General features: G+C 47.9%; 1 protein-coding gene across 5 annotated transcripts; it reads left to right on the forward strand.

The window, feature by feature from the left end:
- Positions 1-105: 105 nt before the first annotated feature.
- On the forward strand, positions 106-27662 carry CHDH (choline dehydrogenase). Of its 5 annotated transcripts, none has more exons than XM_081159095.1 (11): positions 113-520; positions 815-909; positions 5944-6011; positions 6729-6881; positions 18985-19743; positions 20260-20411; positions 21048-21177; positions 21713-21847; positions 22845-22987; positions 23399-23501; positions 24209-27662. In XM_081159095.1, exons 5-11 carry the CDS (start codon positions 19041-19043, stop codon positions 24625-24627), a joined length of 1785 nt encoding a protein of 594 aa, XP_081015221.1. In that variant the 5' UTR covers positions 113-520; positions 815-909; positions 5944-6011; positions 6729-6881; positions 18985-19040; the 3' UTR covers positions 24628-27662. The 5 variants fall into 5 exon arrangements, with proteins under 5 accessions (XP_081015220.1, XP_081015221.1, XP_081015219.1 ...); XM_081159093.1 differs by lacking the exon at positions 815-909 and adding an exon at positions 4417-4583 and having other exon boundaries at positions 144-520; XM_081159094.1 differs by lacking the exon at positions 815-909 and having other exon boundaries at positions 106-520.
- Positions 27663-27725: the final 63 nt, after the last annotated feature.

A 27725-nucleotide genomic window follows, 5' to 3' on the forward strand; every position in this document is an offset into this window, starting at 1 on the left:
GGCCCCTGACAGCCTCTCCCCGCGCTCTTATCCAGGCTCCCCGGGCCACCCCTTTGGGCTCCGCCCCCCACAGCACCACCCTGGCCCCGCCGCCCCCTCCCCAGTGGGGAACACGGAAGAGCCCTAGCCGTCCGGGATTCGGAGGGACGGGCCGGGTGCGAGCGGCTCGGGACCCTCCGCGGGCAGAGCACGCGCCGCAGCGGCGCCCGCCAACCCCGCGCACACGTGCGAGCAGTGAGCCAGGTGTATGCAGTGTTCACGCCTCGGGCAGAGCGCGCCCCGCCCGCCGCGGCCCGCGGGCTAGCCCGGCGCTGCGGTCCCCGCCCCGAGCAGAGCGAGTCCGAGACGCCCGCGGCTCCCCTCCAGGCCACGGAGAGCGCGCGGTGCGCCGGCGCCGGCAGTTAAAGTGCAGCGGGCAGGGACCCGGCTGCCGCCGCCCGCTCCTGCCGCTGCTCCGTCTCCGCTCCAGCTCCCGCCCCGGCACAGCTGACTGTCCCGGCGCTCGGCCCAGCCGCCCAGGGTGAGTAGCGGGGTTCGCGCCCCGGCCCCCCGCCGACGCGGCCGGTAGCGGCGCCGTCTGTGCCCGGGCCTCCCCTCTGCAGGGCCCTGGCCGCCGGCTCGGGCGGCCTCCGGCCGGAGGTTTGGACCCCGCTGGACGCTGAGACTGAGGCACCACTTTACACAAGGGCGAGCCCCCTGGAGCCAAAGGGGTGGAACACGGGCAGTGGAAGCCTTACCGAGTTCCCGGAGCTAGTTATTTGCAGGAACTAAGTTACATGTTACTTAGGGTAACAGAAATTCTCCCTTCTCCCAGGTTTTCTTGTAAATGTAGATTTCCTCCAAATGAGGCCTGACACCGATACGTGGGTCTCCCAAGGCTGTTTTTGCTGCGGTCCTACTGTGTGCCAGGTATGGCCCACCTGCCAGGTTCAGCTTTGGGCCTGCATGGAGTGGGTCCAGCCTCAAGGTCAGATGGGGATCTGACATGCATACATGTGGGGTTCCAGGTGTCATTTCTAGAGGATTGGTCTAATTTGGAACTTTGGTTCTCCAGTTTCACTGTGCTCAGGATTTCTCAGCATTGCCTTAAATGCAAATTCTGGGTCCATGCTCAAGATTCCTATCAAACCCCTCAGGTGGGACAGGGTCTGAGATCAGCGTTTAACAAGCCCTCCTTGGTAATTCTGACACAGGTGGTAGGGTCCTTTTGTTTTGTTTTGAGAGACTGTGGTTTAGGGGAAGGTTAACAAAAATCAGCTGGACTAACTAACAGTGGATCACAGAGCTTGAAATCTGCTGCTTCAGCTCTCTCTGTTTGCAAAGGATAAGATTGGGTGGCCAATCTAGGTCATGTAAACTTGTAAGCCAAGATAACTCCATTCTACAGATGAGGAGACTAAGACCTAGAGAGGGATGTGGGTCTTATGGATGGAATTGGTGAGAGGTTGCCTTAGTCAAGAAGCTGTTTTTGCTGCAGTCCTACTGTGTGCCAGGCCTCGCCCTCCAGCCAGGTTCAGATGTGGAATGAACCGAGATGTGGAATGAACCATGGAATGGGCCGAGCCTCAAGTTCAATTGAGGGCTCTGGCATGCACACATCAGGGCTTCTAGGTGACATTTCCAGAGGATTGGTCTGGTTCCTGACGAAGGAGAAGGGTTCAGGTGAGCTCATTGCCTCACCCTTGCCTGGGGCTGGGTAACCCTGGGCCCTTTGCTCAACCTCTCTGAGTTACTTTAAGCCCTGTGGTTCCTGAGATCATTTCTGGCTTTAAGAGCTGTCTTCTTAGCAAACACCTGCAGGTTGCCAGTACTGGGGTGCAAAGGTGAACAACACATGGGTGATGGGCCCTCTTGGACTGAGGATGAGTGTGATGGGAGTATGTTCAACAGCCTGCCCTGCTGCGGAAGTGCAGATGGAAACAGCTTCGTCTGCCAGCTTGAGATCATGAACTTTGTCCTGTGGTGCCAAGGAGCTCCCGCAGAGGTTTAGGTGGTGGTCAGTTTTCAGTTTTAGAAAGGCTCCCTGGGTGGCTGTACAGGGCAGTGGCAGGCCAGCCCCTCGGTGTCCAGCAAAGAGGTAGCTGCTAACCAAACATTTCACACAGCTGAGTCCCTGTGGCAGGCCAGGCTCCAGCTGTGCTGGGTTTTCAGCTGTGCACCAAAGCAGGCCCTTCTGCGGGAACTCGGGACTGTTGAGTGCAAGGGCTGTGGGGACAACCAGGGATGCAGAGGTCAAGTCTGGAGATAGGATTTGTGAGGCAGACATTTATAGGGGATGGCAGAGAGGGGAGGAGGACAGGGCCCTGGGAGAGGAGAGCTTTGTGGAAGTGAGGGATAGGAGGGGCTGCACCAGCCGGTATAGTCTGATGGAGCAGAGGTCACAGAGGGGAGGCTGAGACCTCCTGACCGGAGTGGCCCTGCCTTCTGTGGCTGCATCTGGCCTGGGGGAGCCCCCTGGCTTAGATCACCGGCAATTAGATGTGGCTTTGACAAGAGGGGGTGATTGAGGCCTGAGAGTAAGTAGGTTCAGATATGGGAGTATGGTGGGGTAGCTTTGTTTTAACAAAGGGAGAGGCTGACGTTCTTCAGGAGAAGAAACTGGTGGGCAAAGGAGAGAGGAAGGGTGAGGTGGGGGTGGTGTAGAGGTCGCTGAGCATGTGGGTAGGAGGGGAAGGAGGAGCACTGAAGTGGGACACAGACTGAATGAGTCTGCTCCCCCGACCCCGCTGTCCACTGCCCTGGGCCCAGGCTTGGGGTGTGCAGGCACAGAGGTAGGACACTGCTCTGGCCCTGGCCCTGGCCCTCAGCATGATGCCCATGGCCAGCTCTGCAGACAGGACTACAGAGTGAGAGGTCCAGAGGTGAGCCCTGCAGCCACACCTGGTGTTCTCTATGGGCAAACAAGGTGTGCATGCCTGTTTTCTCGGGAGGTTCCCCAATGCCCAGAAGGTTATTCCAAAAAGGGTTCCCCTGTGGGAGGTCTTTGTTTATTAAGCATGCAGCCTCCAAGGAGGCCAGCTGAAAGGGATACCATTTGTTTGAATGCCTAAGCCCAGGAATGTTGTGGCTTTATATAAACTGGAGGCAGGGCCACTGCAGGTCAGGAGGTCTCAGCCTCCCTCTCTCTGACCTCTGACAAGTCACTACCCTTCTCAGAGCCTCATTTCCTGTTCTGTAAAATCGGCAGATGAGAGTGTGTTAGCAATTGCTAAATGAGGCAACTCAAGTCCAAGGGAAGCTACCTTTGGAGATACCCTGACCTTCCCCTTTTGGACATGAATTCTGCTAGGTCTGGGTGTCTGAAAGAGCCACCGTGCAGTGCGCTTTTGTGGGTCTTGTGTAGGCATGTGTTAAATGCTTGAATGGGTGAGGGGATGCATACCTTCCTCCAAGGCCAGCACCTTAGCCTACACAACTGGAAGAGCTGGTTTGGGCTTGTTCCTCTTCCTCCTTAGGTGGGTGAAGGTCAAGGCCTCTACTAGAGCTGGAAGACCATCTGTCCAGTACCCATGGCCCCTGACCCCAGCCCCTCTGGGACAGGCTCTGTGTCCCATCTGGGGGTCGAGATTCCAGGGTTCCACATCCTCTGGCTGAGCCATTCACTCACCAGTTGCAGCCTTTGGTGAGGCTCTTGGTGTCTCAGAGCCTCAGTTATTCTCATCCAGAACATGGGGTGACACCAGCCCTGCTGGACTGGCAAGGGTGTTGGGTGACTCTAAGTGATAGGAGGAAAGCTGAAAGATTTAAAAGTGCTGTGTAAATTTAAGGACAGGGGAGGCAGGACAATAAAAAAATAAGTTAATAACTCTATGATCCAAATAAGGAAATTCCTTGGGACCCAAGTGCAATGACACCCTCAGGTTCTGTCACTGTTATCAGACCTTTGTATCTCTGCTGGAGCCATCCTGAGAGAACAAGGCCGTTAGGGTTGTTGACATGTCCCAGGCCCTGCCTCCGCCCACACAGGTGGAATTTTCCACTTGGTTCCTCTTGCAAATATTAATCAAGTCCCTGCCAGTTAACAGTGGACTCATTGTCTTGTGAGAGCAAGCCATTTCTGGCGAATACTGGCTGCCTTCCAGGGCCCTGGCATCTGGCCCAAGCTGGGGGGGGGGGCATGGGAGCACCCTGTCCCCCAGTACTCCCCCAACCCATGTTCTGCTCTAACTGGTTGAGCTTCACAGTGTCATCAGTCATGCCTGCTTTCGCCAGGGACACTGAAGCCACACTGAGGGCTCATACCCACTGTTCCCAGCAGGACCATACTGCAAACATTTTCTCTGCCCTGGTAAGGAGAGGCTGGCCCAGGAACACACACAAGCCACAGGCTTAACTCCACCTCAGTACTACTCCTGCTGAAACCCTGTGAGGTCACAACCCATGTGCACTTGCATTGATTTTCATGTGTTGTCACAGTGAGGTCTTGAAGAAATTCCAGAACGAAGAGGAGGCAGCTGCTGTTGTTCTTGCAAAGCCCCATCTGTATGCGGGAGATGAAGTTGGCCTCACAGGGCTGAAGGGAGGATGCCTGGAGACCTCAGGGCATAGAGCAAGGAGTATCCTGGACGGGCACATATAGCAGAGTTGGTGATCTATTTTTTGATCAGTGATACTTTATTTGTAATATTATTATTGGTCATAGTTGCAGCATCACTGTCCGCACTTTATGGAGGAGGAAATGGATCATCACGTGCTTTTTTGGCTTTGTACTTTTAATTCTGTAAAGTATGTTTTTAGCTATTGGCTTTTGCTCTCCTAATATGAAATGGGTGGCTCTGTTCCCATTTTATAGATGAGGAAACTAAGGCCCAGAGTTGCTAAACTGTGAATGGTGGCGGAGTTAGAACTGCAACCCAAAGGATCTTGACCACCAGTACCTTTTACTTTTTTAAAAGTAGTGAAATTTGAACATGGAACCCCAATATATAAAACACATGCAGCCCAGCTGGGCATGGCTCAACGGTTGAGCATTGACCTATGATTCAGGAGATCGAGGTTCGATTCCCAGTCAGGACACATGCCCGGGTTGCAGGCTCAATCCCCAGTATGGCGGGGGGGGGGCATGCAGGAGGCAGCCAATCAATGACTCTTTCTCGTCATTGATGTTCCTATCTCCCTCTCCCAGCCTCTCTCTGAAATCAAAGATATATTTAAAAAGAAAAAATATATATATATTTTTAAAATAAAACACATACTGACAATGGTTAATATTAGTGTGTCTATCTTAAAAGTTCACATTGTGATTTTTTTTTTGCATGTCCTGGTAAGAACAGTGATCCTGTTATCATGAGCACACTCTTGAAACCAGGGGCCACGGCTGCTGGTTGGTGTCTCACACAAGCCGCAGTGCCTGATTGATTCCTGCACTTTAGTTCAGTGAGAGAGTAATTTGTAGGTGGCACGAGGAAGCAGTGGCGGTTTTTTAGGCAGCTCACCTTGTAGTCTTAGGTCCGGCTGCAGTTAAAGCCACCCAGAAGTGTATGGGAGTGGGCTGGCTAACTCCCATCTTGCCATTGCACCAGCCTTTATAAATCAAAGTGTGCACGCTGCGCTTTAGGCTGCTCCTAAGGAAAATCCAGCAGGCTCTGCAGTGTATAGTCTGTGCCGCAGCCCCCGCAGCAGAAGGTGGGAAGGGAGGGTTTGACCTGGGTTCTTTGGTAGGACACCTACCCAGGTGGGTTTGGGTCTCCAGGAGATTTGTGTCCAGTCTGCAACAGTGCTTCCCAGATTCTCTGTAGCGAAGAACCGGTCATTTGGTTTTTAAATTTTAATCTCTCATAGGCCAATTAAAAATCCAGTAAAAGTTGTTATAATAAAAATGTAGACACATAAAATATAAGCCCATTATCTTACTATGAGAGTCAACAGACACAAAGCCACTGTGTCCAATTGCTGCAAAAGTTTCTAAACTCTGACTTTTGATTCTCTACTTATCTTTCACAGACAATCGAAACTAGCGCGTGGGCTGCTTGGCCACAGACCGCCCCAGTCCTGTCACATCTAGCTGTAAGGTGGGTGCTTTTCTATTGAGATTTTGAAAACTGGTGGAAAATGTAGCTGAAAGAGAAAGCTGGTAGCCAGCACTGACAGAACACCCCAAACTCTGTGAAATGGTTTGAAATCCCTTAGCTTGGACCCGGCTCTCGCTTAGGAGGTTATCCCGCCCTGCTTTCTTTCACTCCTCTTTAGTAGGGATATATGAGATTTAAAACAGACAAAAATTTGAAATGTACAAAATTAGCCAGAAGAGATTATCGAACTCTGTATTCTCATCTCCTCATGGGTGAGCCTGTTTTTTCTGCCCCTCTAATCCCTGGGGTCATTTTAACCCAAATTCCAAATATCCTTTATTTTTTTGGTCAGTTTTTCAGTATGTGTTTCTGAAAAAGTTGTTTTAAACAACATGACCACGGGACCTTTATCACATCTGACAAACAAGCAATGATTTCTTAACATCCTCAAATTCCCAGGATCTAGATAAGATATGTGATTGTCTCACGGTCTGTAGGTTTTCCTCGATCTCTGTCTTGTTTACTTTTCGCTTAAATTTGTTGTTCAGGAAATGGGTGGAGTTTCCTATAGCCTGGATTCTGCTGGTGGGGTCCTGGGTATCCTTCACATGTTCCTCTAACCTTTGTCCTCTGAATCGGTGGGTGGATCTAGAAGTGTGAGCAGATTTGGGTTTGAGTTTTTTGGCAAGGATATCTCATAGGCATTTTCCCGTTCAGACCTGTCTCGACTTGAAGGAGAAGTTGTTTGCCTTGTTAACTGTCTCCTATGTATGAAGTTACTTGGTTGAGGCCCAAGCTGATCCTCCGCTGGTTCTGGGCCCCCCTTCATCCTGAGATCACCCAGCTGCTGTGCAGAGAGCAGATTGTGAGGTAAGATGGGAAGGGGTTGTGATATCAGGAACACTACTAAGATGCCCTTGGAAGGATCCCAGCACGAGGTGATGCTCGAGATGGAGCCTGATCAAGGCAGGATTCCATGGGGTGGACAGAGGTGGGCAGATTCAGCAGTTCTGGCCCCACCCCTTTTAAGAGAAGTCACTACTCCCCTGTGCCTCAGTTTCCATGTCTGCCTCCTCTCCTGAAGTGAAAAGTGTATTTTTACCTGCCAGTCACATAACAAGTATTTATTGAGCACCTGCTGTGTGCCTGGCCCTGGACAGCTGGGAGCGCCCTCCCCCGTTGCTGACTGTAAGTGAATAGACATGGTTGCAGCTCTGTGGACAGGCCCTGTCAGGCAGAAATCTTGGTAACTTGTGGCTACTAGGCCACCAGGCTTCTGGTGATCTCTGGGTCCCACACTGTGCCTGGCCCATAGGCACAGGGACAGGTGTAAAGGCCAAGTACATCCAGGGACAGTCCCAGCCTCTGGCCACCAAGAGCCTCGATGATATCATGAGAACCTGAGTTTTGTGTTTGGTCTGCTAATAGGGTCCTTTCTGTGGACGGTTCCATTTTTTACTGCACCATCCCTGCTGGCAGACAGTCAGGTTTTTATCATTGTCTGCCAGCATAAACAACTCAGGACAGACCACCCTGCTTGTTTGTCACAGTTGTGTAGAGCTGTCTGTTGGTTAAATTCCTAGAAGGGGGATCGCTGAGACAAAGTGCTACACCTTTAAAATCCTGATGCATCCAGTGCCTTCTGGAAGGTTTCACTTGCTCCCCAGCAGTGCCCAAAGCAGAATCATTATCACTGGCCTCGCCTTGCCTCACCTGCCTTGGCTGAGCTTCTCAAAGGCTGAAGCAGGTCTGTGCCTTATTTTGCATGCAGGCCTGGCTGAGATTGTGTTATCCCTCTCCAGGGTTCTGTCCTCTCTTCTTGGGGGACCAACAAAAGCCAGGACTTTAGTGGCTAAAAGGAGCTAACTCCACCCTAGTACACTGCACTGGCCAAAAGCTAGAAAGGAAACATACACACACACATACATGTGTGGGTGTGCGCACACGTACCTGCCCAGAAGTTGCGAAGAACCCTTTTCAAAGGCTATTTTCAGAAAGTTTTGCCAGTTCCCCAGCTGTGTGACTCTGAAGAGGTACTGTGTCCCGAGTACAGGAACTCCTGAGATGGTGGGTAAGCATTCTGTCACAATTCTTTTGCAATTTGAGTCTACCAAAATTATCAGACTTGTGCAATTGGTCACAAGCTCAGAATTACATGGAAATCTGTCTTGTTGTACTTGAAATTCTGACCATGAAATTTGGCAAATTTTTCAATACAGATCTTCAACTGCTGATTTGAGAATTTTAAATGAGAATTGTTAGTTGCTATAAAATACTATGGTGATGAAAGCCGCTAGCAATAATCAGTAGGGCGTGGTGGCCCCTACATTTGTTACCCCTCATTTATTTATTTATTTTTTTATCTTTATTGTTGAAAGTATTACAGATGTCCCCCTTTTTCCCCCATTCACCCCCTCCACCCTGCATCCACTCCACCCCCAGGCCTTCCCCATACCAATGTCTGTGTCCATAGATTATGCATATAAGCATATCAGTTCTTTGATTAATCTTTCCCCACCCACTCCCCAACCTCCGCCTTGCCTCTGAGGAAAACAGTATGTAGTTTCCTCAGAAGATTAAAAATTGAACTGCCATTTGACCCAGTGATCCCACTTCTAGGAATACCCAAAACACCAATCAGAAAGAACTTATGCACCTCTATGTTCATAGCGCAATTTATGATAGCTAAGATCTGGAAACAGCCCAAGTGCCCATCAGTAGATGAGTGGATAAAAAAGCTGTGGCACATTTACACCATGGAATACTACACAGCTGTAAAAAAGAGGATCTCTTATCCTTTGGGACAGCATAGAGGGAACTGGAGAGTATAATGCTAAGTGAAATAAGCCAATCAGAGAAAGACAAGTACCACATGATCTCACTCATATGTGAAGTGTAATAAAATAAACTGATGAACAAAATGGATCCAGAGACATGGAAGCTTGTAACAGACTGTTACCCCTCATTTAATGTCATCTCTGCACTCGATTCATCTGCTGTGGTCACCACTGGCATTGAGGGTGGTGGCCTTCATATGACCAGAGCCTTACTTCCCACAGGGGCAGCATGCCCAGCTCCGAGCTGACCGGCCGGATGGAAAGTGTGGCTTGGTGGAGCTGCCCTGTGCCCCGGGAAGTTGAGTGTGGCGTGAGGGCCCTCTCCCCTTTACTGGGAGGCAGGGCAGGTGGACATCTCCTCTCCCCCATGCATGGTGATTGGCTGAGCCCCTTCCTCACCTGCTCAGAGCCACAGAAGTGGAGAGACAGAGCCATGGTTGGTCCCAGGAAACAGGGTGGGTCAAGGCTATGGCACCTAGAGTCAAAAGGAAGCCTTGGATGTTCAGCCTCCACCCATGGTTAGGACTCCCCCATTTTACACACACACATTCTCTCTCACTTACTCATTCACTCAAATGAACACACATGCTATCCTGTCCTTCTCTGGTCCCATGCCTCCTACCCCACCCCACCCCACCCCTCACTTTCCACACTGCCAATGCCAGGGAGCTCCTTCCCTGCCCAGGAAAATGGAAAGGGCTTTTCCCTGTGACTCCTTAAACTCCCCCCCTTCTCCATCCCCAATGGTCACTCTGTCCACCCACCCAGTCTTAGAGCCTGAGGGAGAACTGTGCTAGCTAGGTTTAAGGGGTCCTTTCCCTAAGGAGTTTTCTTTGGGTAGCAGCCCCCCTCCTCAGCCCCATCCTTCTCCCTTATTCCTGCTGTATCCAGTGAGTATGTATAAATCCTGCCACTTCCCAACACTATGGGCTCAGTGTGCCAGGAGCCTGAATGAGTCCTGAGCTCCCCCCAGCCCAAGGCCTGGCTTCTGAGGGGCAGGGGGAGGCAGCCCTTCTCTCAGGGGTCTCAGGAACAACAAAATGTTGCTCTGGGGCTGGAACCTCCTTTAGGCCTGGGCATCAGGATTTCTGGGGGGAGAAGAGGAAAGCCTACCCCACCCTGGCCATGGAGTGGGGTGGAGAGCTGGGCCACATACACCCCCAAGAAGGGGAACTGAGAGTAGGCACTTGCCCTGGGTTCTCCTGTCTCCATTATTCAGCAAATCCTGGGCTGAGGATTTTGGCAGGCAGGGGAGAAATTGCAAAGACACCTGAGGAAGTTTCCTCTCTGTAGAAGTGGGAGCCAGACAGATATACCCCAGTTTAGTCCATCCCTGCCCAGTCCCATACTTGCCCAGGGGCTGGAGAGATCTGTGCCTAGTTCAAGGCCACACCCAGATCTTTGAGAATAATTAAAGATCCCCTCCACATTGGGGTGTGCCGGAACTGGGTGTTGGAGGAAGAGCTGTGATAAGAGGCGAGGTGTGGGGATGATTGGGGCCAAGGAGCATAAGTGACCTGGTGCCACCCCACAAGGAAGGGGTTAGTCTTCACTCCTGTGCAGTAGGCTCGGTGCCTCCTGGTGAAGCTGCCCTTGTGGCTTCCTAGTCCTATTAGCTATAATTATCAATTATTTCAGACCCACAATAAAACTGTTCAATAAACATACATGTACCTGTCACCTAGATTAAGAATTAAAGCATGGCAGGTGCAAGTGAGAACACCTGGATATATTTCCCTACTCAGAGGTAACTACTATCCTGAATTTCTTTATACTTTTCTCACTGTTAGATTTGAATCGCATAGTAATACCTGGAATTGTATTGCATGTGATGTGGGTATATTTGCAATTTAAAAAAATTGTGGTAGCCTGGCTGGGCGTGGCTCAGTGGTTGAGCATCAGCCTAGGATCCAGGACATTGAGGTTCGAGACCCGGTCAGGGCACATGCCCAGGTTGTGGGCTTGATCCCCAGCAGGGCGCATGCAGGAGGCCGCCGATCAATGATGACTCTCTCGTCATTGATATTTCAACTCTCTCCCTCCCTCTCCTTTCCTCTCTCAGAAATCAATAAAGATATATTTAAAAATAAATAAATAAAATAATTGTGGTAAAATATGCATAACATGAAATTTACCATTTTAATCAGTTTTAAGTGTACAGTTTAGTGACATTAAATATAAAATACATTCACAGTGTTGTACAACCATCAACACTGTCCATTTCCAAAACCTTTTATCACCCCAAACAATTCTGTACCCATTAAACAGTAACTCCCCATTCCCTCTCCCCACAGCATCTGGTAATCTCTAACCTGCTTTCTGTGTCTAGGATTTTACCTCATAGAGGTGGAATCACACAATAATTGCCCTTTCGTGATTGGCTTGTTTCACGTAGGATAATGTTTTCAAAGTTCATCCATGTGTAGCATGTGTCAGAATTTAGTTCCTTTCTCAGGCTGAATAATATTCTATTGTGTCATCTGTTGGACATTTGCATTGTTTCCACCTTTTCGCTATTGTGAATTGTGCTGCTAAAAGCCTTGTTGTACAAGCATTTGTTTGAGTCCCTGCTTTCGGTTCTTTTGGGTATATACCTAGGAGTGGAATCGCTGGATCATATGGTAGTTCTATGTTTAACTTATTGAGGAACCACCGTTCTGTTTTCCACAGTGGCTGTGCCATTTTACATTCCTACCAACAGTGCACAAGAGTTCCAATTTCTCTACTTCCTTGTCAACACTTGTTATTTTCCTTTTTTTTTTACTATAGCCATACTGATGGGTGTGAGGCCATATCTCATTGTGATTTTAATTTGTATTAGTGATGTTAAGCATCTTGTCATATGGTTATTGGCCATATGTGTATATCTTTGGAGAAATGTTTATTACAGTTATTGGCCCATTTTTTGTGTTGGGTTGTTTGCTTTTTGTTGTTGTTGAGTGATAGGAGTTCTTTCTATATTCTAGATGTTAATCCTTTATCAGATATATGATTTGCAAGTATTTTCTTTCATTCTTTGGGTTGTCATTTCACTCTCTGGATGAGGGCCTTTGATGCACAAGTTTTTAATTTTGATGAAGTCCAGTTTATCTGTTTTTTCTTCTGTTGCCTGTGCTTTTGGTGCTTATCCAATAAATCATCTCCAAATTCAGTGTCATAAAGATTTTACCCTATGTTCTCATGTAAGGGTTTTGTAATTTTAGTTCTTATATTTACATCTTTGATCTAGTTGAATTTTTGTGTATGGCATAAGGTAAGAGTCCACATTTATGCTTTTGCATATAGATACCCAGTTTTCCTAGCACCTTTTGCTTAAACGATTGTCTTTTCTCCATTGAACAGTCTTGGCACCCTGGTCAAAAAAATCTATTAACCATCGCCCTGGCCAGGTAGCTCAGTTGGATAGGGCATCAACTGGATACATCAAGGTTGCTGGTTAGATCCCTGGTCAGGGCACATACAAGAAGCAACCAATGAATGCATAAATAAGTGGAACAACAAATCTATGTTTCTCTCTTTCTATCTCTCCCTCCCCCCCTTAAATCTAAATTAAAATATTTTTTAAATCTATTAACCATCTATGCAAGGGTTTATTTCTGGGCCCTCTATTTCATTGATCTAGATGTCTCTCCTTATGCCACCATCATACTGTTTTGAGTACTGTAGCTTTGTAGTTGAGTTTTGAAATCAGAAAGTTGAGTCCCACAACTTTGTTCTTTTCCAGGATTGTTTTGGCTACTTAGGGTCACTTCAGATTCCCTATGAATTATAGGATGGGTTTCTCTATTTCTGAAAAACAAACAAACAAGAACCACGACTGTTGAGGTTTTGATGGGATTACTACCTTGAATCTGTAGATTGCTTTGGGTAATAATGTCATTTTAACAATTTTAAGTCTTCCAATCCATGAACATGGGATTTTTTTTCCATTTCTTGACGTCTCCTTTGTCAGCAGTGTTTTATAGTTTTCAGTGTCAAGTCTTTCAATTCCATGGTAAAATTTATTTCTAAGTATTTTATTCTTTCTGATGTCATTATTAATGGATTTTTTCCCCCTTAACTTCTTAGATTGTTCATTTTTAGTGTGTAGAAATGTAGCTGATTTTTGTGTGTTGACTTTCTATCCTGCAACTTTGCTGCATTTACTTACTAGCTCTAACAGTTTTTTAAGAGTGTGTATATAAGTAATCTTTAAAGTTTTCTCTATATTAGGTCATGCCATCTGCAGACAAATAATTTTACTTCTTTCTTTAAACTTTTGATGACTTTATTTCTTTTTCTAGCCTAATTGCTCTGGCTAGAACTTCCAGTACTATGTTGAATAAAAGTGGGCACCCTTGTCTTGTTCCTGATATTAAAGATTCCAGTCTTTTACCATTGAGTATGATGTTAGCTGAGGGTTTTTCACATATGGCCTTTGTCATGTTGAGGAAGTTTCTTTCTATTCCTAGTTTACTGAGTGTTTTGTGTTTTTGTTTTTTCAATCATAAAAGAGTATTGCATTTTGTCAAATGCTTTTTCTGCATCAATTGAGATGTTTATGTGGTTTTTATTTGTTCATTCTCTTTTGTGTATAACATATTGATTGATTTTCATATGTTGAACCATCTTTGCAGTCCCAGGATAAATCCCACTTGGTCATGGTGTATAATCCTTTTTAATAAGCTGATTCACAAGAGAGATTGGTCTGTAGTTTTCTTGTTAATGTCTTGTCTGACTTTGGGATCTGAGTAATGCTGTTCTCACATAATGAGTTAGGAGATTTTGCCTCTTCAATTTTTGGGAAGAAAGTGAAAAGGTTTGATGTTAATTCTTCTTGAAATGTTTGGGAGAATTCATGAGTGAAGCCATCTTGTCCAGGGTGTTTCTTTGTTGGGAGGTTTTTGATTATTGATTCTAACTCCTTACTAGGTAGTTATAGGTTTATTTATACTTTCTATTTCTTCATGATTCAGTTTTGGTAGGTGGTTTATTTCTGGGAATTTGTCCATTTCATCTAGGTTATCCAATTTATTAGTACAAATTATTTATAGTACTCTCTTATAACCCTTTTTATTTCTGTAAAATCAATAGTGATGTTTCTACTTTCATTTCTGATTTTACTAATTTATTTCTGTACAATCAGTAGTGATGTTTCTACTTTGATTTCTGATATTACTTTTTTTCTCAGTCTACCTAAATATGTCAGGTTTTTTAAGAACCAATTTTTGGCTTGATTTTTTTCCTCTATTTTCTGTTCTTAATTTCATTTATCTCTGCTCTAATCTTTATTATTCCCTTTCTTCTGCCAGCTTTGGGTTTAGTTTGCTCTTCTTTTTCTACTTTCTTAAGGTGTAAAGTTGCGTTATTATTTGAGATTTTTTTTTCTTTTTTAATGTGTGCATTTACAACTACATTTCCCTCTTAACACTGCTTTCACTGCATCTCCTAAGTTTTGGTATGTTGTGTGTGTTTTTATATACACATACTTTTGTTTATAAAATATACATTATATATAATTAATTTACATAAATGCATGCACACATATGCTTAGTTGGTAATGTGTACTTTTATACGTACATAATTACATGTAATTTTATAAACCACTGCTTTTAATTATCTTTGCATTTTCAAAACTACATAAAAATAACAAGGCCCAGAATTAAATAAACCACACACTATTATTAAGAGCTTACATTTTCCTCCAACAAGCTATTACTAAGAGTGGTAAAATAAGTTTAGTTTTACTTGTTCCTTGCTGCACTTTTGTGGGACTTACAAAAATGCTGTCTCCTCAGAAATACTTAATATGTGTGGTCTTATATTTCAGAGTACCAGTTATTCTCCATTCCACATCTCTCTTTTAGCATCAACCTCAGGTGTTACCTCCAGTTCCTGGCCCCTCCAACTCCTTCCTCTATACATCTTTCCAAAAAAAAAGTACTTCAAAAAAGTACTCACTTGAAACTAATTATTCTGGACTCTTTTTCTCTACCCGAACTTCTCACTCAATATATAGACCAACAAGCTGCTGGGTCACTTACAGTGTCACATTGCTACCACAAACTCACTATCCCTAAAACACATCTTCACCCCTTCCTTACACAATGCACTTTCCCAGCTCTACCCCAGGCACCTCCATTCTTCTAGTGACTTCATTAAAAACTGCTGACTTCATCTACTCTAAGTGGTCTCCCTAAATCCTATCAATTTTATTTCGTTTTGTTTTTGTATACCCATGACCAGACATTACATAACGTAATACGTGATCATCCCAACAAATCCCGCACCCATCCAGCACCACACCTAGTTATTAGAATATTATTGACTATATTCCCTATACTGTACTTTACATCCCCATGACTGTTCTGTAACTACCAATTTGTTCTTCTCAATCCCTTCACCTTTTCACCCAGCCCCCCAGCCCCCCTTCCCATCTGGCAACCATCAAATGTTCTCTGTATCTATGAGCCTGTTTCTGTTCTCCTTGTTCATTTGTAGATTCAGTTGTTGATATGTATTTATTGCCATTTTATTGTTCATATTTTTATCTTCTTTTCTTCTTCTTTGTAAAGAAGACCCTTTAGCATTTCATGTAATACAGGTTTAGTGGTAATGAGCTCCTTTCGCTTTTCTTTGTCTGGGAAGCTCTTTATCTGTCCTTTGATTCTAAATGATAGCTTCGCAGGGTAGAGTAATGTTGGTTGTAGGTCCTTTTCATCACTTTGAATACTGTCTCAAGGTATTTTCTAATTTTTTTGTGATTTTATCTTTGACACATTGGTTTAGAGTATGTTGTTTAATTTCCACATATTTGTGAAATTTTCAGTTTTCCTTCTTTTATTGATTTATAGTTTCATTCCATTATGATCAGAAATTATACTTTATATTATCTCAATCTTTTAAAATTTATTAGTATTTGTTTTGTGGCCTAACATACAATATGTCCTAGAGACTGTTGCATGTGCAGCTGAGAAAAAAATGTGTATTTTGCTGTTGCTGAGTGGAGCGTTTTACATGAGTCTGTAAGACACAATTGGTTTGTCATTTATTCAAGTCCTCTGTTTCCTTGCAGATCTTCTCTCTGGCTCTTCTATCCATTATTGAAATTTATTGCAGAAATTTCTGTTTCTCCCTTTAAACCTGCCAATGTTTGCTTCATGTATTTGGGGGCTCTGATGTTGGGTGCATATATGAATTGCATGTTTTAAAACTTTATTTACACAAAGGTCTCATTCAGGTGATACCATCCTGTAGATTGCTTTTTATATTTTGAATATACTTTTAGGATTCATCCGTGTTGATGTGAAGGGCTATCTATGGTTCCTTCATTTTCACTGTTGTGTAGGGTTTCTTTGCTTGACTGTATTATAGCTTTTTCTATATCCTTTGTATTTCCATGTACATTTTAATGCTACAAATATTATAAACCCTATATTTTACTACTTTTACTTCAGTCAGTTATATTCTAAAAAGATTAAAATTAATGGCAAAATATATCATATTTACCTAAAATTGTATCATATGGTAAGATTACCAATGCCCCCCCCCCCAAATGATATCCTTGTCCTAACCCTAGAGTTTGTGAATATGTTACCTGTTATGGCAAAAGGGGCTTTGCAGATGAGATTAAGAATCTTGAGATGGAGAGAGTATCCTGGATTATCCGGGCCATTTCAGTGATAGAATCACAGTGTCCTAATAAGAGGGAGATACTGTTACAGAACTAGATGTGATGACAGAAGCAAGAGGTTAGATAGAGTGATGTGAGGAAACAGTTACTAGCCAGGTAATGCAGGTGGCCTCCAGAATCTAGAAAAGGCGGGGAAGTAGGTTCTCCTTTAGGGAGCTTCTAGAAGGAACAAGCCCTGCCTTGACTTTAGCACTGTTAAACTGATTTCAGACTTCTGGCCTCTAGAACTGTAAAAGGATAAACTTCTGTTGTTTTAAGCCACCAAGTTTATGGTAATTTGTTACAGCAGCCATAAGGAACTAATACACTCACAGTTTTTATCATTTCCATTGCTCTTCATTTCTTTGTATAGATTGAAATTTCCATCGGGTATCAAACTCCTTTTGCCTAAATTACTTCCTTTAATGTATCTTCCAGTGCAGATCCACTGGTAATGAATTCTCTCAGCTTTTGTTTCTCAGAAGATGTCTTTATTGCTCTTCAGAGTTGGGTATAGAGAGTTCTAAGTCACTGCATTGTCTTCTGGATTGCATGTTTCTGATGAGAAGTTTGCTGTCACCCTGATAATTGTTCATCTGTATATAGTTTCTTTTTTTGGCTGTCTGCCTTGATTTTCTCATGGGATTTCAGCAATTAAAATATGATGTACCTAGATGTGTTTTTCTTTGTATTAATCCTCCTTGGAATGCTCTAATCTTCTTGAATCTGTGGTGTTTTTGTCTTGTATTGATTTTTGGAAAAGTCTCAGCAATTATCTCTTCAAATCTCTTTTCTTTCCTGTTCTCTCCCCCTCCTCCTCCCTCTTTTTCTTTTTACCCCTCTCCTGGGACTCCAGTTATGTATATTTTAGATAGCTTGATATCATCCCATAGCTCTCAGTTCTATTCTCTCTTCTTCATATTTCCAGTTTCATAATTGCCTAATTTCCAGTTTTACTTATTTCTTCTCTGCTGTACCCAAATTATTCATCTTCAATAATGTGGTTTTTTATTTTTAGCATTGCTGTTCATGCCTTTGTTTTACAGTTTCCAACTTATTGCTGAAATTGCCTATCTGTCCAACATGTCCACATTTTCAATGAAATCTTCTAAAATGTTTAACTTGGTTAAAGTCTTTGTTTGATAGTTCTAACATCTGGATGGGCCATCCCTTGGTCTGGTTCTGTTAACAATTTTATCTCTTGATAATTAGTCGTTTCTCTTTCTTACCTTTGTGTATCTCTCAATTTTTTATTTAACGCTGGACCTTGTGTGTAACAGGATAGTAGGGACTGAGGCAGACAGTATTTATTCCTGGAGAAGGGCATACCTTCTGTCCTACCAGGTCATTAGTGTGAAGTGTGGTTAACCTAGTAGGAAGTTGAGCTGCTACCTTGGGCTAGTATGGGGCCTGGAGTATTGCAAGGTTCTTCTGTGCTCCTGCTTCAGACTTAGCTTCTAGAAGGCCCTGGTGCTTCTTTCTTCTGTGCCTGCATGAATGGGGGTCGTGGGGAATGGGACTCTTTCTCTGCATTCTTACCTCTTAGCCTGCCTCCAGTGGTGGGCTGCTGCTGTTAGTTTGTGCAGGCTCCTGGAGGGGTCAGGGGATCTATCAGGGTTTCTTGAGGTTTCTCAGCTCTCTTGTTGCAGTCCTAGTCTTGGGCAGACCCTTTTGTGCCTTAGCCTCATGGGTGGAATCTTCCAGATGTTCTTGTGTCAGGGAGTTCTTGATGGGGTACCCTGGTTCTTTCCACCTCTCTGCACTGAGCATGTTGGGATTGATTTGAACATTGCTGGGAAAGGACCCCGCAAAAGTTACTGGCATGTCTTTGGTAGAACTTTAGCTCTCTACAGAGTCATCTTTGAAAATAGTAGCTCTGACCTCACCCCTGCTGAAAAGCCCTCTAGTGCCTGCCATGGCGCTCAGGTCAAAGGCTATGAGCTCTACAGTCTCGAGCCTCTCACCCTGACCTTCCGTCATTTATTTCTTATCTGTCTCCCTGGCCCCAGACCACCAGTTTTGAGGGCAGATGTCTTGTTCTGTGTGTATCGCTAGTGATGAAATGGTGCCTGGCACATAGTAGGGGCTCAGCAACTGTCTTGGATGGATAAGAAATGAGTGCAAGTCTGGAAAGCCCGAACCTCCCTTGCTTCCAGCAGATAGACTCCTGTCCAGCCTACAAGTTCATGCACAGATGTCATGGAGAAGCCTTTCAGGGGACTCCCCAATTTGGGGAGGGGCCTCTCTCCTGCATCCCAGCCCTGGCACAGATCTTGTAGTACTGATAGACCTGCTTGTCCCTCTGCTCCCTCCTCCTAGGTCCCCAGGGCAGGGCCATGCTAGCCAGGCCTGTCCCACCCAGCCCCTAGCAGACTACTTGGTGAACCAGCAGAGGCCCTTCACTGCACCAGGGGGCTGCCAGCTTTGGGCTGATTCTGCGTGTGCATGCTGAATTAAACATTTAATGCCTGTTTTCCTGTTTTAGGAAAAGTGAACCATCACATTCCTCTCCGTGGAGATAAGAGGACTTGGGCTGGAAGCATGTGGTGTGTCCTGAGAGCCTGGAGGCGAGGGCACCTGAGCCCTAGGGGAGTCCAGGGGCAGCCGTGGCCCCCAGGCATCCGTGCTCTGGCCAGTGTGGCCTCCAGGAGTGGGAACGAGTATAGTCACGTGGTGGTGGGTGCAGGCTCTGCAGGCTGTGTGCTGGCCCGACGGCTCACTGAGGACCCTGATAAGCATGTGCTGCTGTTGGAGGCTGGGCCCAAAGACACGTATGCAGGGAGCAAGCGGCTCTTGTGGAAGATCCACATGCCCGCGGCCCTCGTGGCCAACCTGTGCGACGACAAGTACAACTGGTACTACCACACGGAGCCGCAGGCAGGCCTGGACGGCCGCGTGCTGTACTGGCCCCGTGGCCGGGTGTGGGGAGGCTCCTCGTCCCTCAACGCCATGGTCTACATCCGCGGGCATGCCGAGGACTACGACCGCTGGCACCGCCAGGGCGCCACAGACTGGGACTATGCTCACTGCCTGCCTTACTTCCGCAAGGCGCAGTGCCACGAGCTGGGGCCCAGCAGGTACCGTGGCGGCGAAGGTCCGCTGCATGTGTCGCGGGGCAAGACCAACCACCCGCTGCACCGGGCATTCTTGGAGGCGGCACAACAGGCCGGCTACCCCTTCACCGAGGACATGAATGGCTTCCAGCAAGAAGGCTTCGGCTGGATGGACATGACCATCCACAAAGGTAGCACAAGGTGTCTACCCCCCATCTCCCTTGTTCTTCCTTTAAGAAAAATTTACTACTACAGCTCCACCCCTCCTGCTCTCATCATGGTCAGTGTGGACAAATGAGCTGGTATGAGATAGAGGGGATGTGACATATTGCACCCTCTACAGGCCACAAAATACAACCCCAGTCAATGAGAAATGTCATGGGGATGGTGACACCTTGGACATTTTCTGGGTTGCTGGCCCCTGAAGGTGTGGATAATGGAGAGTCACCTCTCTGACCAAACAAGTCAGAGTTCTCTAGGGAAGTACAGATGGGTAAACTGAGGCACAGACCACCCAGGGGGCCCAGGTAGATGTGGATTTCGGTTGGACAGGGTCTTTTGCTCTCAGCCTTACTTGGAAGGCAGAGGTTGCATGGTCAGGTGATTGTCAGGTTCCCCCTTTCTCCAGCCCCCTCCCACTTCCCCCCTGGGCAGGTGCCAGGGGAAAGGGCAGGGGCTGTGTCTGAAATCCTTGCTCTGTCCTGCAGGCAAGCGCTGGAGCACAGCCTGTGCGTACCTGCACCCGGCACTAAGCCGTCCCAACCTCACAGCTGAGGCCCAGACATTTGTGAGCAGGGTGCTGTTTGAAGGCACCCACGCAGTGGGCGTGGAGTACATGAAGAACGGCCAGAGCCACAGGGTGAGCCACTTACCCCTGGGCAGCTCAGACAGTGGGGGGGGGGGGGCGGCAGGGGACAGTAGTCATGCTCTTGTCTCCATCGGCACTGATGAGCAAGCAGGTGGTGGCCTGCCAGAGGTGAGGAAACCCCCAGTCTAGGCACCTGCACAGAACCTGTTGTGCACTGGAATAAGTGCCGCTATGAGCCTCTGTTGCTCCCCACCTCCGAGCTGTTCCCCAGTACTTTCCACACCTTTTCAGAAGTTGCTAGGTTTTATTAGAGGTTTAAAAAACCATAACTGTGACCATACCCTGCATTTCTGCACTGTGCCGTTTTCCACTTAGCAGTGTGTCAGGATTGTTCTGCATCCCATGTGAAGATCTGGTCACTACTTGCTTTATTGAAACCTCTCTTCTGAGTGTGGTTTCTCATTTAAGTTCCCCAGTCCTGTTTTTAAGACCATCGTAGCTGTCGTGGCCACACGTTTCACAGTATGAAACCTAATTTATTTATGATTGTATGCCAGAGCGGAACATGGGTAGCAGTCCAAGCACCCTCTTCCCACTTGGGTACATCACCCCAAGGCCACGTTCTCAGGGTTCTGTCTGCCTTTTTGGAAGGGAGGAGTGACCTGCTTCCCCCTCTGCCTCTTCCAGGCTTATGCCAGCCAGGAGGTGATTCTGAGCGGAGGTGCCATCAACTCCCCGCAGCTGCTCATGCTCTCCGGCGTCGGCAATGCAGATGACCTCAAGAAGCTGGGCATCCCCGTGGTGTGCCACCTTCCAGGTGAGCTCCCTTCTCCATTGCTCCTGGAGGGTCTCTGCCAAGTAAAATGGTTTATTATATTTTATCAGCATGGGGAGTAGCGGACAGGAGTCGGTGCTCCTTAGAACTGACAGTGACCTGCTTGCCCAGCATCCCCTTGAGGTTGGATGAGCTCATGCAGGGTCTGCACAGCATGATGGGGCCTGCTTCCCTCCTTCCCCCAGCCAGGGGTGAGGGTGGGGCTGTCAGCCTTTCAATGACAGCTTACTGAGCAATACCTGCTGCACACGTGGGCCCTGCTCTCATGGAGGGTACAGGTTGGCAGGAAGGCAACTGGATGGTTACAGGTGCTTCACTGGGAGTAACAAGGGCAGTTGGTGGGGAGTGCAGAATGGTGTCACTGGGAGGTGACCTCCAAGCTGTGACCTGGGGACTAAGCAGGAGCTGGCCTGGCAACTAAGTGGATAGGGGAGAAATTTTCAAAACCAGGGGATGTTGAGAAGTCAGCTAAGCCCCCCTTGGTACCCACTTTTCCTCACTACTCCCTCCATTTCAGGAGTTGGCCAGAACCTGCAAGACCACCTAGAGATATACATCCAGCAGGCATGCACCCAACCCATCACCCTCTATGCAGCCCAGCGGCCCTTGAGGCAGGTCCAGATTGGTCTGGAGTGGCTCTGGAAATTCACAGGTGGGTATCTCCTCCATGACCTTGGTAGAGATGGTCTGCGGGCATCCTGAGGTGCTGAGCAAGGGCTCTGGCCCCAGATTGCTGGTTTGAAGCTGAGCTCTGGGCAAAATGGGGTACACAGTCCCTGCCTGATGGGCTGGTGTGAGGACCAGACTTGATAGCACAGGGCTTGACCCGGTGAGACTCCTCGAGGGCTAGGTGCTGCTCTTCCCTGCAGATGGATGGGGATGGCCTTTTCCTGGACACCCTCAGGTGTCCAAGGAGCCAGAAGAAAAGGCACAGAAAAGACACTTGGTGCTGGACTATAGAATCAGCATCCATTTCTTAGTTAGAAAACAAATGGAAAATGCTGAGTCTCCATACCGAGTTGTGCCAGGAAATGGTGCTTAGAAATCCTGCTCATTCATTCAGCATGTATTTCTTGCACAGCTACTATGCGCTTGAGTGCTAGAGGGTGAGAAGTCCCAGAAAGGGAGGTATCCTTGGGCAGTTTTCACTTTAATGGGGACCCTAACCAGGTAAACATGCTAAATTTTAAGTATTGTGAAAGGCAGACCTGGTTGTTAATTAAATTACAGCATAGGGGCAGGGATCTAAAAGGCAGGAAGAATATGTACACAGGCTCCTGGACTGGGCCTCTCATTAGTTGGGCCAGGGAGGAGGAAGCTGGTGGGAGGCTGCAGCTGAGAGGGCTTGATCATGAGCTGGCTGTGTGCGCAGAGTGGGCTGCAGGAGGCACTGAGGGCAGTGATCTGGGCGCAGTGCCGAGCAGTACGAGCCGGGCCAGGTTAGGCTGCCCGTGGGACATCAGCCTCACAGTCTATTCTCGGGGTAGTCGGGGGAGAGGCAAAGCTGAAGACTCTCGACAGGTAGCTGAAATTGCAAGCGGTGGTGCTGGGCAGGCCCGCCTGGGGGAAAGAGGAAGGACAGGTGGGAGCGCGGGGTCCTGAGGCCAGCCCACCTGCCAGGCCCGACTTCCTCCTCTTCCAACACCCAGGGGATGGAGCCACGGCCCACCTGGAAACAGGTGGGTTCATCCGGAGCCAGCCTGGAGTCCCCCACCCAGACATACAGTTCCACTTCCTGCCATCCCAAGTGATTGACCATGGGCGTGTCCCCACCCAGCAGGAGGCTTACCAGGTGAGCAGTCTCATCTTCCCCACTGCAGCAGGGCCCTCAGGGTGGGGAACGCAGAAGCCTGTGCCCTGCAGCGCTCAGTACGTCCGAGTGGGGACAGGCAGTCTGCCCGGTGCATGGAAAGGTGAGGCTTGCACCCAGCTCAGGGCAGATACTCTAGGTACTGAACACTGGAAATGGACCAATGGCACCAGCTCTGCCCAGGGATTGCCAGCTCCTTAAAGGTTTGGACAGTCAGGTATAGAGGCAGGAGGGATTCATCGAGGTGGCGGTGGGTAAGATGCAGGCAAATGGGAAAGTGTACCTGCTTTTAATTGACTTTGGATATAGAGGCCCACTCACAGAAAACCAGGGACCTCTCTAAACTGAGCTGGGGGATTGATGGAAGTGACTGCTCCCTCTGGATTCACCTAGGTTCATGTGGGGACCATGCGGGGCACAAGTGTGGGCTGGCTAAAACTGAGGAGTGCCAACCCCCAGGACCACCCTGTGCTGCAGCCCAACTACTTGTCAACAGGTAATTCACCAGCCGCCTTTGTATGCCCCAGGTCTGGGCTTGCTGTTCATTGACTGAATACTGCCTTTTTGGGGTTCATATTTGTCCCTGAACCACATTTTCTGAGACAGAAATCACTGTCCTCCCTATCACTCTAGGCTGTAAACTTGCGTATGCTGCTCTGTGGTACACCAGGTCACCTAAAGTAATCCTGGGCTTCATTTTACAGGAGAGATTTGCAACTTTCAAAACTGTCTACCAGGAGGTTTAAGGCGACTGGACTATGTACACAGAGCTCACAGAGCATTTTTCTTGCTGTTACTGAGAGCACCCTTTATATTCCTGGGCCTGCCTCTTTGCTGCAGCAAAAATGAGCACTCCCCATAGGGCAGGTTTTGCTCAGTAAAAACTGTGGGGCCCTCATAGCCACATGGTGGAAGAGGCAAGGCGTGTATTCTTATTCTTAATTTACAGATAAGAATTCAGATCCCCAATTTAAACCTGGGGCCTCTGAGGCAAGCTGTGTCCGTCTAGGATGCACTCTGTTTGGGCTTCATGAGGCTCTGCTGGTTGCAGTGTAACCATCTATGGGTAGATGACAAGTGGCTTGGACCTCCGTGTCCTGAACTGCCTCCCCTCGAGCAGCTTACTGAGTCTCTCCATGCCTAGAATCTTGCAGCAAGGCCGGAGTGGTAAGAGGAGTCTCACCCGTTTCTTCTCCTCAACAGAAACTGATATCAGTGACTTCCGCAGATGTGTGAAGCTGACCAGAGAAATTTTTGCACAGGAAGCCCTGGCACCATTCCGGGGAGAAGAGCTCCAGCCAGGAAGCCACGTGCAGTCAGATAAAGAGATAGACGCCTTTGTGCGGGCGAAAGCAGACAGCGCCTACCACCCCTCGTGCACCTGCAAGATGGGCCAGCCCTCCGATCCCACTGCCGTGGTGGATCCGCAGACCAGGGTGATTGGGGTGGAAGGCCTCAGGGTGGTCGATGCGTCGATCATGCCCAGTGTGGTCAGTGGCAACCTGAACGCCCCCACGATCATGATCGCAGAGAAAGCAGCTGACATTATCAGGGGGCGGCCTGCACTATGCGACAAGGATGTCCCTGTGTACAAACCTGGGACCCTGGCCACTCAGCGTTGAGGCAGTCACTGTCTGAGAAGCCCCCTGACTAGCCAAGAGGGCCAGCACAGCCGTTGTGCCAAATGCTCTTTCCTGAAACTATCTAGAATGTTAAGATTCAATGGCAGAGAACTGGATAATTTTTAAGAAGCGAGACCTCACTGGTCGGTGAATCAGGTTCCTTTTTATTTTAGTTAATCCTCAACCAAGGATATTTTTCTCCCCATTGATTTTTAGAGAGTAGAAGGGGAGGAGAGAGAAACATAGATCTATTGCCTCCTGCACGTAACCCAGTACGTGTCCTTGACTGGAAATCAAACCCAAGACCCTTTGGTCCATGGGCCAACGCTCACCCTGAGCTGAGCCAACCAGGGCGAATCCCATTCCTCTTCCCAGCATTTTCCTGTGGGCCCTTTGGGGAAGGCCAGCATCCTGGCGGGGGGCCTCCTCCCTGCCTCCAGGCGCAGAACAGCGAAGGGAAGGCGAGGCCAGTGGAGGATGGTTCCTTTCTACCACGGCGCTTTCCAACCCAGGGGCCGGCTGCCTTCCTCATTCCTGGCTGGACTTAGGAAAGGGGTTCTCTCCCAGGCCTCCCTCTGAAAGCAAGCCCCTCAAAGAGCTGGGTGCTATGCACAGAGGCTGGGTGCTGAGTTCTCCAAGGGGCACCCTCCAGCTCAGGCTGTAGCTGGGACCAGGAGTCATGCCGTAGTTAGGGAACGCAGCCAGGACTTGTGCCTAAGCCTCCAGCATCCCTGTTCAGAGGGTGGGGGATGGACACAGGCCTCTCCTCTCTCCTCCACTTCCTGATCTCACTCCCAGAGTGAGGCAGGAGCTGGTGCTCTGAGAGGCCTGTGGCCCACCTGTCTGAGGCTCTGGTTCTAACGAAACACAATCAGCCTGACAAGAGGATTTCTGGACCTTGTTCAAGGAGGGAAGCATCTGCAAAGACTCCTCACCACTACAGGTTTCACGATTTTGCATTTTAAAAGCAAACCCCACATACCACGCCACCTCTCCACGCCGCAGCAGCTGGCCCAAGAAGACACTTCCCGAGCCTGGGGAACGACGCAGCACTGGGCACGGCTGGCCCATTCTGATTCTCTACATGTCCATGGGAACAGACCAGGATGAGCTGGGACTGACTGAAAAGGCAGTTAAGTAAAACTGTGCTGCTTGACCCTGTAAAAATGCAATTGAGAGAGAAAAGTAAATTGTCAAAGATTTGACTTTGGGGTGGTGGGAAGAAAACCAGAGAGAGATACAAGTAGCATTTAAAACAGTTCTTTGATCTTTAAATTTCTTATAATCCAATAATGTAATCCAATAATTTATTTTTCAACTGAGATACCTTATCCGGATGATTCTTACAAGGTAATAAAAACTAAATGCATTTTGGATTGATTTTTTAAAAGTTATTCAAAGCCACTGTCTACGGCCTGTGGCAGGGAACAGAAGAATTACTATGTAGAAATCTGCCCTGCTGGGCTCAATGAGTGGGGGAGAGAAATGGGACAACCCAGGCTTCTCCCAGGATCAGAGTGGACTGAGGTGGCTTGGAGGCCCAACAACCGTAATGTATGTTTTTGGAAAAGACTTTCCAGAAAGGCAGGACAAAGAAAACCCATCACCTCTCCTTCCTTTAAATTTTACCTGTATCCTGCTTTACTTTTGGTTCCAAGGGAGGGTCAAGACGGAAAATTCTGGATCTGCCAAGAGATTTATTTCTCCTAGAGAGGTTGCTCACCTGCCCCACCACCGTGGTCCACGGCCGCCATCCTCTGGGTCTTGGAGCCGCCTGCAGGGGCAAAGGAACAGCAGGAGTACAGGTGCCAGCCCACTGCTCTGAGGGCCAAGAATTAACAAGTTAGGGGTGGGGGGGTGTTGGGGGGGCAGGTGACTGACTGTGACTGACCTCTGGTTCAGGTAGGGTAGGTGACACGGCCATTCAGTTCTGTCATCCCTGTGTTCTGTGGTGGTCTCGTCTCTGAGACAGTGGCTCGTTTGCTACCTTGGCTGTATTATAAGTTAAGCAAAATAACATGTCCCTGGACAGCTTGATGCTATCCCGGCCCCTTCCCCATTCTTGCTTACAGGGCCTTGTTTCTGCCATTGCACAATTTAGGCACACAGAAATATGTTTCAACAGGGAAGATGGTAGGTGTCACATGTCCAAAACCCACTGAAGTCAGAGCAGAAAACTGCTGTTGGCTGAGTGCTGTGGCTGTCTGGGCAGAGTGAGCCCACGTTACAACCACTGGGCTGTCTCCAAGTTCCACTGCCATGAGGGACCCCTGCACCTCAGAAAGGGGGCTGTCGTCTGAGGAAGCCAGAGGGAGAGGAAGTGCCAACGGGAGGTGGGGCGAGGAGCCGCAGTCAGGCTGCCGCAGAGGCCCGCCTGGCCAGCACCCAGCCTCTCAAGGAACTGGGCAGACTGTCCGTGAAACCCGAGTAAGAGCCTGCAGTACCTAAAAAATGAAAGAATGTACGTGACAAAAAATGGTGAAAAAGCACAACAGCTATGTTTGTGCCCAGTGATCAGGTTCTGAGGAGCACTGACCCCTTTGAGGAAGCCTGTGTTTGGGCCAGTGTATCAGCAGACAGTCTTCCCGACAGAACAAGGGACCACACGCAGGTACAGGAGCAGCCTGCCTGCAGTGTGACCAGGAAGCTACGTCCTTTCTGTTTCCAGTGCAGCCAGAAGGATCATCATTTCCATAAATTCAAATCGATTCTTGTCTCCAGCCAAACCATGTTCCTCCGCCCAAAGGTCCTTTCGCTTTTCCACTAATCAACTTAACGTCAGATCTAATATCTAGATTCATTTCTCTTAAAAACCAGGGGGAAAAAAACCACCTCTCCACTGGCTCTGTGTTGAGACCCTGGCGGTCCTCTCACTTCGTCTCCTGTCACCGTCCTCAAGACCACGCTCAGCTTGTTCCCAGGTTGGAAGCAAGGGCCCCAGGTCTGCTCCTCATCCCTGCCTTCCCTCCAGAGTTCCCAGTAGTAGACTAGGAATATCATTTTAGAGAAATACAAACTTTTCAACAAATGAAAGCATAGCCGGAGTCTGTTTTGAATTGGGATCGTCTATAAAGGAGCTGGAGCTGTGCGTGATGGTA

This window comes from Miniopterus schreibersii, assembly GCF_964146895.1.
Source record: "Miniopterus schreibersii genome assembly, chromosome: 15".
Taxonomy (NCBI): Eukaryota; Metazoa; Chordata; class Mammalia; order Chiroptera; family Miniopteridae; genus Miniopterus; species Miniopterus schreibersii.

What these genes read in the sequence shown, in the direction of transcription:
- CHDH (XM_081159094.1), top strand. Translation starts at nt 19,041, where the DNA reads ATGTGGTGTGTCCTGAGAGCCTGGAGGCGAGGGCACCTGAGCCCTAGG. An exon ending in GGACATGACCATCCACAAAG is followed by an intron (nt 19,744 to 20,259) that starts GTAGCACAAGGT and finishes TCTGTCCTGCAG; the next exon opens with GCAAGCGCTGGAGCACAGCC. An exon ending in AGAACGGCCAGAGCCACAGG is followed by an intron (nt 20,412 to 21,047) that starts GTGAGCCACTTA and finishes TGCCTCTTCCAG; the next exon opens with GCTTATGCCAGCCAGGAGGT.